The sequence below is a fragment of the Pteropus alecto genome, unplaced genomic scaffold, assembly GCF_000325575.1.
Source record: "Pteropus alecto unplaced genomic scaffold, ASM32557v1 scaffold98, whole genome shotgun sequence".
NCBI classification, from domain to species: domain Eukaryota; kingdom Metazoa; phylum Chordata; class Mammalia; order Chiroptera; family Pteropodidae; genus Pteropus; species Pteropus alecto.
In genome coordinates, this window is record NW_006443570.1 from 5,675,285 (window position 1) to 5,685,809 (window position 10,525).

General features: G+C 56.2%; 1 protein-coding gene across 3 annotated transcripts in view; it reads left to right on the plus strand.

Moving 5' to 3' along the window:
- SPATA20 (spermatogenesis associated 20) overlaps positions 1–5,621 on the plus strand; it is an 8,043-nt gene extending 2,422 nt beyond the window's left edge. For 2 of the 3 annotated variants that reach the window (XM_025041528.1, XM_015599153.2), the window contains exons 8-18: positions 1–11; positions 370–500; positions 601–705; positions 921–995; positions 1,093–1,302; positions 1,393–1,585; positions 1,920–2,088; positions 2,343–2,554; positions 4,015–4,214; positions 5,030–5,110; positions 5,258–5,621. In XM_025041528.1, coding sequence (XP_024897296.1) covers positions 1–11; positions 370–500; positions 601–705; positions 921–995; positions 1,093–1,302; positions 1,393–1,585; positions 1,920–2,088; positions 2,343–2,554; positions 4,015–4,214; positions 5,030–5,110; positions 5,258–5,428 — 1,558 coding nt within the window. In that variant the 3' untranslated portion in view covers positions 5,429–5,621. The remainder of the gene's footprint in view (positions 12–369; positions 501–600; positions 706–920; positions 996–1,092; positions 1,303–1,392; positions 1,586–1,919; positions 2,089–2,342; positions 2,555–4,014; positions 4,215–5,029; positions 5,111–5,257) is intronic. The other variant, XM_025041529.1, reaches the window with a different exon arrangement.
- Positions 5,622–10,525: the final 4,904 nt, after the last annotated feature.

Consider the following 10,525-nt stretch of genomic DNA (forward strand, 5'->3'; position numbering starts at 1 on the left):
CCCTACACCAGGTCAGTGTCCCCACCATACCCACCCCACCCCAGTCTGGCCTTCTGATGCCTGTCCTGGTCAATAATTTTCTGACTCTTGGCTTGGTCATTCGTTAACCTATTTTCCTTTCTCCCAACCTGTCAGTAGCTATCTAATGAATATCTGACTTCTGGTCTTAGCGGTGACCCCAACACTGACCTGGATATTGATCTTCTGTTCTCTGGGTTGATCACTGACCTCCTGACCCTAAGCCTGTCAGAGACTGCCTACTGAGTGAATTCCTAACCCCGGCCTGGCCAAAGGCCTGCTGACCACCCAGATCTGTGGCCCTTGCCCCCCACTTCCGTTCTTTCACCCATGTATTCTTGGTGCCAACAGTGATCCTGAACTTCCTGTTCTCCTACTGGCTCAGCCATCGACTCACCCAGGATGGCTCTCGGGCCCAGCAGATGGCCTTGCACACCCTGAAAATGATGGCCAATGGAGGCATCCGAGACCACGTGGGGCAGGTGAAGGGGGCTAGGCACTCCTTGGAGGGGGCAGCAGGAGGCAGTGGGGTGGGGGCAGAGGCTGGGATCGGCCTCCAGCCCCGTGTCTCACCTGGTATAGGGCTTCCATCGCTACTCCACGGACCGCCAGTGGCATGTCCCCCACTTTGAGAAGATGCTGTACGACCAGGGGCAGCTTGCAGTGGCCTATTCACAGGCCTTCCAGGTGACCCCTGACCCCAGCCTGTCTACCTACCCATGGCTGCCCCTCCCAGGGCCTTCCCAGTGACTTGTGGTTCCCCCTTGACCTCACTTCTAACCCCTTCCTATATATGCCCACTACCCAGGCTGCCTCCCCACCCTCCTGGGAGAACGTTAACTGCCCCCTCTACCTAGGTCAACCCAGGGACCTCTGTTGATAGCCTCCTTCCTCCTCCTCAGATCTCTGGTGACGAGTTCTATTCAGATGTTGCCAAAGGCATCCTGCAGTATGTATCTCGGAACCTGAGTCACCGGGTATGTGTCCATTGAGGCAGGCGGGCCTGGCTGCGGGAGGGCTCGGGGACTCCACTGCCCAAAAGACGGGGGCCAGCCAACTCTCCCCTCCCCACAGTCTGGAGGCTTCTACAGCGCAGAGGATGCAGATTCGCCCCCAGAGCGGGGCATGCGGCCCAAAGAGGGCGCCTTTTATGTGTGGACAGTCAAAGAGGTCCAGCAGCTACTCCCAGAATCTGTGCATGGCGCCACCGAGCCACTGACCTCGGGCCAGCTCCTTATGAAGCACTATGGGCTCACGGAGGCCGGCAACATCAGCCCCAATCAGGTGAGGATTCCTGGGGATACTGGAGGGGTCCTGAAGCCAGACAGGCGTGCAGGCGAGTGGACTCTCTCAGACAAGGGCTGTTTTCCTCAGGACCCCAAGGGGGAGCTGCAGGGCCAGAACGTGCTGACTGTCCGGTATTCGCTGGAGCTGACCGCTGCCCGCTTTGGCTTGGATGTGGAAGCTATACGGACCTTGCTCAATACAGGGCTGGAGAAGCTCTTCCAGGCCCGGAAGCATCGGCCAAAGCCACACCTGGACAGCAAAATGCTGGCCGCCTGGAATGGTGGGACAGCCGTGTCTGAGGCCTGATCCTACTTATAGAATTTCCCTTCACAAAGTCTCTTCTGTGTGTCAGGCATCCGCTGAATATTAATTCTTCCTTTATCAGATTTTTTATCTCAATTTGCAAATGAGCGAACTGAAGCTAAGAGAATTTAAGTAACTTGCCCAAGGTCACACATGGGCCAGGAGCCCAGTCCTGTCTGGTGCTAGAGTCCAAGTCGTACTCAGTCACCGCATTGTTCCAGAGAGGCACTGAGACTTAGGGGAGGTTAGGGGGGACATGCCCGGAGAGCCTTAGCCACCTTCTCACTGATACTGATGTCTCTTTCCTCCAGGACTGATGGTGTCTGGCTATGCCATCACCGGGGCTGTCCTGGGCATGGAGAGGCTGGTCAACTATGCCACCAACGGTGCCAAGTTCTTGAAGCGGCACATGTTTGATGTGGCCAGTGGCCGCCTGATGAGGACCTGCTATGCAGGCTCTGGAGGGACAGTGGAGCACAGGTGCGGGGCCGGGCAGCTGGGGAAGGCTTGTCTCTCTGGATACCCCAGGCCTATCTCTGCCCCTCTCCCCACTCCGGGTAGACTCCAATCTTGGTTCTGCCATCTGCCTGCTTCAAACTCTTAACCTCCCTGGGCCCACTTGCTTATCTGGGAAATGGGCTAAAGGTATTTTGAGGGTTAAATGAAAGAATGTGTGAAAAGGGCATCCTTTGTAAAAACCCCTCTCTCCCCTTCCCTGATGCCTGTCCCTCCAGCAACCCACCCTGTTGGGGCTTCCTGGAGGACTACGCCTTCGTAGTACGGGGCCTGCTGGACCTGTACGAGGCCTCACTAGAGAGCGCATGGCTCGAGTGGGCTCTGCGGCTGCAGGACACGCAGGACAAGCTGTTCTGGGACTCTCGGGGTGGCGGCTACTTCTGCAGTGAAGCTGAGCTGGGGGCTGGCCTGCCCCTGCGCCTGAAGGACGGTCAGTGTGAGGCGGGGGCGTGCAGAGCTGGCCTGGTTTCCTGGACCCAACTGAGGCTTGGTTTTCCCTGGGGGAGGGATATCAGCTCAGTGTGGTGGTGAAAAGCCGGCATGGGCAGGTGCCAGGCCCTCCTGCGTTCATGTCTCTACCACTTACTAACCGAGTGACTTTGGGCTTGTCATATTTCAGAATCTCAGTTTCTCAATACGCCAGATGGAGCTAATGTTGGTGCTACCTTATAGGGTTGACATAAAGATTAGTTTAGCTATTCTGTGACTATGCTTAGCACAGTAACTGGCATGCCTGGATTCATATACTGAACAAAGCCAACTTAGTCCCTCCCCTCATGAAGCTTACAGTGTAGTAGGGGAGACAACTAATACTTAATGCAGAAATGCACACACGAATGCATAGTTAAAACTGTGAGTGCCGTGAAGAAGTAGGAGGCATCCATTCTGCACCCTGTCCCCTAACTTTTCTCAGTAGCGCTTACCATCACCTGATGTGTCTGGCCTGTTAATGGTCTCTCTCTCTCTCCCACCAAATATTAGTGTCTTGAGAACAGGACTTTGTCACTGCTGTATCTTGAGTCTAGCACAGGCCTGGCACATAGTGCTCAGTAACCATTAGCTGAATGAATGGACGGCTCTGAGAGGGAACAACAGTGGGGCCCAACTCAGCTGGAGGGAGGTCAGATTAAACCATTGACAGGTGTCACTTAACCAAGGCAAGATGGGGCTGTGTGATTGTGGAGAGCTGGGGAAGGATTTCAGACAGAGAGAACAGCCTGTGAGAGGACTTGGGGCGGAGGGCAGCCTGTGACATGGAAGATAGGGGCTGAGGCCAGCATGTGAACAAAGGGCTAGCACCCTTCAGGGTCTTGTAGGTGTGGCAAGGAGTGGAAGGCTCTGAAAGGTTTTAAGTGGATTGTGACCTGCTCTGGTTAGATCTAAGAATGTCACCATGGCTGATGGTAGAGAAGGAATGGAGGCAGGGGGAACAGGGAGACCAGTTAGGCGTCTGTTAATGGCATTTAGTCCAAGCAAGCGCTGACGAAGATCTGGACAGGGGAGAAGTGTGAGATGGGAGAAGTGGAAGGATTTGGGTCTATTCTGGCTGCAGACCCAGCAGTCTTGTGGAGGAATTTGAAGTGGGAGGTGTGAGAGGGAGGGAGGGGCAAGGAGGATGCCACTCTGGCTCCAGCAGCCTGGTGGTTGGATAGAGGTGTCAGCAGTGAGATGGGGGAGCTGGGAGACCAACAGTTCAGCCAGGGGCAAGGAAGTGGATGGAGTATGTGTGTGAGAGAGCAAAGGATCTATAACTGCTGGTGCCGGCATTCCACTCAGACCCGGGCCGGGGCGGGTGGGCAGAGACTCTTCTCCGTCCTGGCCACAACCCTGGGGCAGGGTCCTGGGACCCAGTGATCTTCACTCATGGCTGCCGACCCCTGCGCTCTGCAGACCAGGATGGCGCAGAGCCCAGCGCCAACTCCGTGTCGGCCCACAATTTGCTTCGGCTGCATGGTTTCACGGGCCACAAGGACTGGATGGAAAAGTGTGTGTGCCTGCTGACTGCCTTCTCTGAGCGCATGCGCCGTGTCCCCGTGGCGTTGCCTGAGATGGTCCGTGCCCTCTTGGCCCACCAGCAGACCCTCAAGCAGGTAGGGGGCGGTGAGGGTGCTTAGGCTGAGACCCTGGGTGGGTAGGGAGCTGGGACTGAAGTGGGGGATGGGGACACGGGGGTTGGTGCTCCTGGGACTGTCCCTCCAGAGCTCAGGTCTGTGAGTGGGTGGCCATCTAGGCGTGTGTGTGCAGGTTCTCCACAGGAACATTTGTAAGGGCTGCTCAGTGCAGGTGGAAGAACCTGTGTGAGTCTGAGACAGGCCTCTGGCACAGGCAGGAGCCTCTGTGAGTGCTTGTGACTGAGGCTCTCAGAGTAGGGGCAGGAGGCAGGGATCCCTGTGGTTGGTGGGTCCTTGTGGTTGGTACAGTGTTTCTCTGTGTCCGTGTATCTGTATAAATGGGTCTGCTAGTGTGCAGATATATACTTATCTGCATGTGTGTCCCTGTGTGCATTATTGCTGTATGTGGGTATCTGGAGATATGTGACTGTGTGTCTGCCTTTCTGTGTGCTGATGTGTTTTCCAGTGTATTTTTGCCTGTCTGCATGTGTATGCTCCATGTTAAGGTTTGCCTGCTTACATTTGCATGTTCGCCTATATATCTCTGCCTCTGTGTGTGTGTGTGTGTGTGTGTGTGTGTGTGTGTGTGTGTGTATGCGTGTACATACACATATCCCCACTTGCTAAGCAGTGAATCTGAGGCAGCCTCCTGGCAGCTGGTCTGGGGGATGCTGAGCTGAGTCCCATTCCTTCTTAAGGATATAAGGGGGCGGAGGGAGAATAGGGAAGCCCTAGTAGGTCTGGGTGCAGCCCCCATGTACCTGACATTGGAGTTACCTTTCCGTTGCGGCCAGATTGTCATCTGCGGAGACCCCCAGGCCAAGGACACCAAGGCTCTGGTGCAGTGTGTCCACTCCATCTACATCCCTAACAAGGTTTGCATCTGTGAGCCCAGCCCCACCCTCCCCACCTCTGCTCCCTAATATCTTGTCTTCTGAAGGCCCGAGGGAAGGAAACCCTCCAGTGGGCCCTCCTAGTGTCCCAGTAGCTCCAGGTGACTCTCTCCTCTGCCGCTACCCCAGGTGCTGATTCTGGCCGATGGGGACCCCTCAAGCTTTCTGTCCCGCCAGCTGCCCTTTTTGAATACCCTGCGACGGCTAGAAGACCGGGCAACTGCCTACGTGTGTGAGAATCAAGCCTGCTCCATGCCTGTCACCGAGCCCAGCGAACTGCGCAAACTGTTACATCAGTGACTGCCTTGTCCCCCTCGGGCTGGAGCTGGGGCAGGAGGCAGAGCTCCCTAACTGACCAGAGACTGGGCCCTGAGGGGCCCTACAGAGCTTGAGGCCATCCGTGGGCACCCTGTCACCAGGTGGCCTCGGCCATCCTCGCTGTCCCCCTCCCCCATGGGCACCCACCTATCCTGGAATAAACCTAACAGCGTCCCGTGGTAACCTCAGGGCCTTGGCTTTGCTTGTGAGAGGGGCCTCGGGCTCCAGCCTGCGAACTAGTAGCTCAGGGCTCCTTCCTCTGGGAGCCCCTAACTTACCCCTCTGCCTTCTTGCATTCCTCCTTTACTTTCAAGGACAAGGCTGATCTTGTCCCCTGCTGTGGTGATTGCGCCCTGAGTGAAACTGCCAGGAGTAGGGATAGGGGTGTGGACTTGCCCAGGAGGGGAAGTGCCAATCCTTGCCCTCAGGTGAGCTAAGCAAGGGACTTGCCCTCCACCTTCCCATTGTCTCCTCCTGTTTTAAGCTGGGGAAGGGGCAGAAGGATGCTTTTTATGAACTTCTATTTTTCATGAAATGATGACATTTGCACATGCTCCAGTACATTGCGGTAGCTGCTGTTATCAGGAACAAGGATATTTCTTTTAGGGTATCCATCCAGCCCCCAGCTTCACCAGGATGGAGCCAAAGCCTTCCCACAGGAGGTCATATTGTCCAACCCCCTGCTTTCACACAAGCCAGGCCAGGAAAAGAGTTCTCTTTCATTTGGAATATCTATTGGGTTGAAAGTTTCTCTTCAAATCTGAGTCCTTCCTGCTGCAGGGAAAGCCAGTGCTTTTCTGTGACCTCCTCCTGTCCCCTCAATGTTAGGAGATGCGCACAAGTCCCATTCTTAGCACCTACCTCTTCACAGGCCCCAGAAATCTCATCTAGCTTCCACTGTGGGGAGGAGACTAGGAAGCGTGCTTTGAGAAGGCAGGTGTAGGGTGTTGAGGCTGACAGGGAGAAGGGGATGGAGCTGCCCCCCTAACCCAGACCTTCAAGGGTCTGCTGAGCTTGGCTACCTACCCTAGTAGCTCCAAAGCCAAGCACTACATACAGCCAAAAGAGGCTGCTGGACATGAAACCCGAATGAAGCCACCGCTTGTGGGGCTGTCAGCAGTGGGGCAGGAAGGAGTTGGGAGACTGGACTGAGTCATTCCAAGATCTGCTGAGGACCTTGGTCACCCCTTGGGCACGGTCACACACAGCCACACATGGTCACTGGGACTAGGGTTTATCTGTGTAGCTGGGCCCTCAGTGCAAGCCACCGGCCCATCTGGAGGGGATTAGAGCTCTGGCCAACAAGGTTAGCTGTCTTCTTTCTGGCTGGAGCCTGCTCAGCTTTGCCAGGAAATCTGAAGGCTGGGCAAGTGGAGCCTGGTCTGGGGGCAGCAAGAAGGGAGAGTGGAGCATGGTACAGAACAGGTGGCCTTTTTGGCAGCTCAAGTCTTGGCTCTGGAAAGATCTAGGCAGTTTGCAAAGTTCTCTCGTCTCTGTAGTCCCAGTGACCCTCATGAATGAATGAAGTGGCAAGGCAGGTACCTTTGGCTTCATATGGATAAAGATATTCTGAGCCCAGAAAGGGTAAGAGACTGGCCTGAGACTTCTCAACACATCTAGACCTTCAGGGTACAATAAACACTACTCAGGCTTCCTCTTCCCCCAGGAGGTACAGGCATGGCTGTGAGGGAGGGTGCATTTGGCATCTTCTGTCCCTCCTTCCGATCTTCCTTCTGCTCTGTCTCTTCTTTCTTTGCTGCTGGTACAAGGCATGCACCTGACACTGGGATTCTGTACCTGGGTTCAGAGAAAGGAGTCAGGGCCTTGAAGGTTAATTCTCTGGGGAGTGTTTGCATTTTCTAAAGAGAGCAAAGCTAAACATAAGTCTTGCTCAGATGTGGGATTTTAAGTCTGCAATCTCTCTTCCTCGTGAGGGTCGCTCTTGGCTATGCTCCTTGCTCTGCCAGCAGGACTGTCCTGAAGGAGCTGTGGGCCAAGGCCATTGGAGACAGAGCCTCGAGGTTTGGGCAGTCACTCAAGTAATTTCATCTCTCTGAGCCTCGGTTTCCTTATCTAAAAAATGGGACAACCACCACCCAACTCCCAAGGCTGTGACATGACTAAATAGGACAATGTATCATCGCTGAGCAGACAGTATCACAGATGGGAAGATTATCTTGGTTCCTGAGGAAGCCAGCCAGGCTGTGAGGGAGGTTGAAAGGGGAGAGAGCTGAAGGAGCTGGAGGGGCTGGAGAGACTGGCAGAATAGGGCCTATACGAGGGTGATCTTTCAAACCCAGAAGAGATCTTAGACAACGCTTAGGCCTAACTTCTTTGTTGGAAAACTGAGGCTCCAAAAATAATTTTTTTCATCCCTCTCGCTACCTCTCCCTGCCTGAAATTATTAATCTAACAGGTTTATGAAGCACCTACTATGTGCCAAATGCAGGATGAGGTCCTGGTGAGCAAAATGGACATAGCCGCTGCCCTCAGGAAACATAGAGCCCGGAGGGGGAGACAATCGTTTAATTATTACAAACATAAACATATAATCCCAGCCTGGGCAAAGTGCTATGAGGTTCCAGACACTTGTCTGGCTCAGTACTGTGTCCTCAGCACCTTGGCACTTAGGCACTGCAATATTTGCTGAAAGAAGGCCACACTGAGGAGATGATGTCAGAACTGAGCGTTGGAGGGTGGGAGCTAAAGATGGTTTCAGGGCTTGCTTGGCCTTCTCTGTGAGTCCTGCCTCTCTCCTCCCCTCTCCCACTCAGGTTAATAGTGAGCAGCTGTGACAGGGATGTCAGAGTCCCCTGGTGCCCTGCCCAGACACCAGAATGCCTTAGGTGGCAGGTCACCCCAGGCCTCTAGCCCAGGGAAATAAATGTGGGTCGCGATTTGTCCAGATGGTGCTTGTGTCTGCCCCGCTTTCTGGGTATGTTCTAGGACAGAGTTTGGCCCAGAGACGAGGGTGGTCTGGATGATGGATGAAGGTGTGGGGCCTGCTGACCACCAGGAAACTTGACCATTGGGTTGGGCAAGCCTTTCTGGCCTCATTTTCCTCTTTGCAAAGAAGGGGTGATTAGAGTCATTCACCCTCCCTAGGACCTCTTGACCCTGTCGGGAAAAGGCAGTCCGACCTGGCAGACTGCGACTGGCGGGAGGGAAGAAGGTGTCAGACACGTGGAGCCAACCATAAATAGGTCCCTCTCCCAGAAGACCGCTGTGAGTTCAAGACTCTGGCACACACAGAATGAGAGCAGAGACTCCCGCCAGGAGGGAAAGGCACTTAAGAGAGCTGCTCATTAGCATGAAATGCAAATGAGCCCGGCCTCATTTGCACAACTCGGTGCCCGGATCCGGCGAAAGGGCAACCAGGGAGGCGACCGCGCAGCCGCCGCTATGCCCTCCTCACCGCACTCCACAACCCGCCCACCCGGGAGGTGCACTTGGGGCTGCGTGGGTGGCGCAGCCTTGGGGGAGCGCAGAACGCGGGGGAGTCGGGGAAGAGGGCGCGGGAGGTCATCTGGTCCATTCCTCTGCCTCTCCGCAGTGGCGTGTGCGCCCCAAACGCTCGGAAGAGGCTAATCTTCTTGGTTCCGCCGTGTCTACCTTTCGCAGATGTGGGGAAGTGCTTCCCGACGTCTAATCCTCGATGCCCTCCCCGCCCCACCCCAGCGCCCAGCGCGACGGTCTCCTCCCGGGTACCCACAGCCTTTTGAGGTGGCGCCAGCGGTGAGCAGGAGCAGTAGCTGACTGAGCCCGGGGGCTCGGGAAGGTGAGGCGGACCGAGAGCCGGGGTCTGCACGTGCGCGCACGCGCGTAGGACGCCGCAGACCTTTGAGGATCCGCTCCTGGTAGGCTGGAGGTGCGCAAGGAGAGCAGCCCAGCAAAGCTCCTGTCCGGCGGACAGCCTCCCCATAAGCCATACTGGAACTCGAGAGGAAGAAACTGAGGCACGGAGTGGGGAACTTTTTGCACAGTTTCACCCTGCATAGGTGAAACTATGCAGGTTAAGAGTTGGCAAAGCCCAACTCTGGGCTTCCACCCCCTCCCGCATACACGAGGGGCCCCCGAGGTCCGTTCGCGGGAGCCTAGCTCTTCCTCGGCTGCTCTTGGCAATCCGGAGTCTGGGTCCAGCGTAACCTGCCTGGGGCCAAGTATTCTAGCGCGAAGCCCCCGCATGAGATGCACACCTTCCACAGGATGGATCCCTAGGGACAGAAAAGATGAAGCTCAAAAATGTCAGCATGAGGTCAGAGTAGCGGGTTAGGGTTAGGAGGTCAGGGTCAAAATCGCAGGAGTAGACTGGGAGCAGGAAAAAGCCCAAGAGCTTGGTGGAGGCCACGCCCAGACCTTGCCCACCCTGCCTTTCCTTGGCTCCGCCTGTTTCCCCAAGAAGGGCTCCCTCCAGCCTGAAGCCCTACCTCTGGGACATCCTGCTCCGCTCCTCCCCTTCCTCGGTCAAGCTCCCAGACTCGACTCCAGGGTGTGAGATTAATCAGGTGGATACACAGTATTTTGCTCAGGGACCCTGGTCACACCCTGCACCCCCAGCCTTCCTTCTCCACGCCCGCCTGAGAATTGAGCCCCGCCCTCCGGCTGTGGTCCAATTCTAGGGTCTTGGACAAAGGATGCCCGGGGCCGGCGGTGCTATCCCAGGACCCCGTGCGGAATACTCTGATTCCTCGGGGCTTCCTCCAGGGGAGTCCCAGAGACCCCAGCGGCCAATAGAAAAGTGGGTTCGGTCTGGGTAGCCGTCTAATTGGCTCCGGCCTTCGGGAACCGACCCAAGGGCTAGGGGAAGGAAGAGGGGCGGTCCTGGACTTTGGGGTGGGAACCGGATTCCAGCTGTGGTTCTCTCCCAGGGCGCCCCCGCCCGCACTGCCACGGAGGCTGGCCAATGGGCGTGCGGCTCAGGGCCGACAGTGCGCAGTGATTGGCTGCGAGGCTGGCTGGGGAGAGGCGGGGCCGAGGCTTGAAGTTGGAGTGAGGGATCCAGCTGTGGTGTGCGCCGGGCTCCTCGCCGCCGCTTTCGCTTGCTCGCTCCGCGTCTCGGCCGGAGGAGGAGGCAGTGGC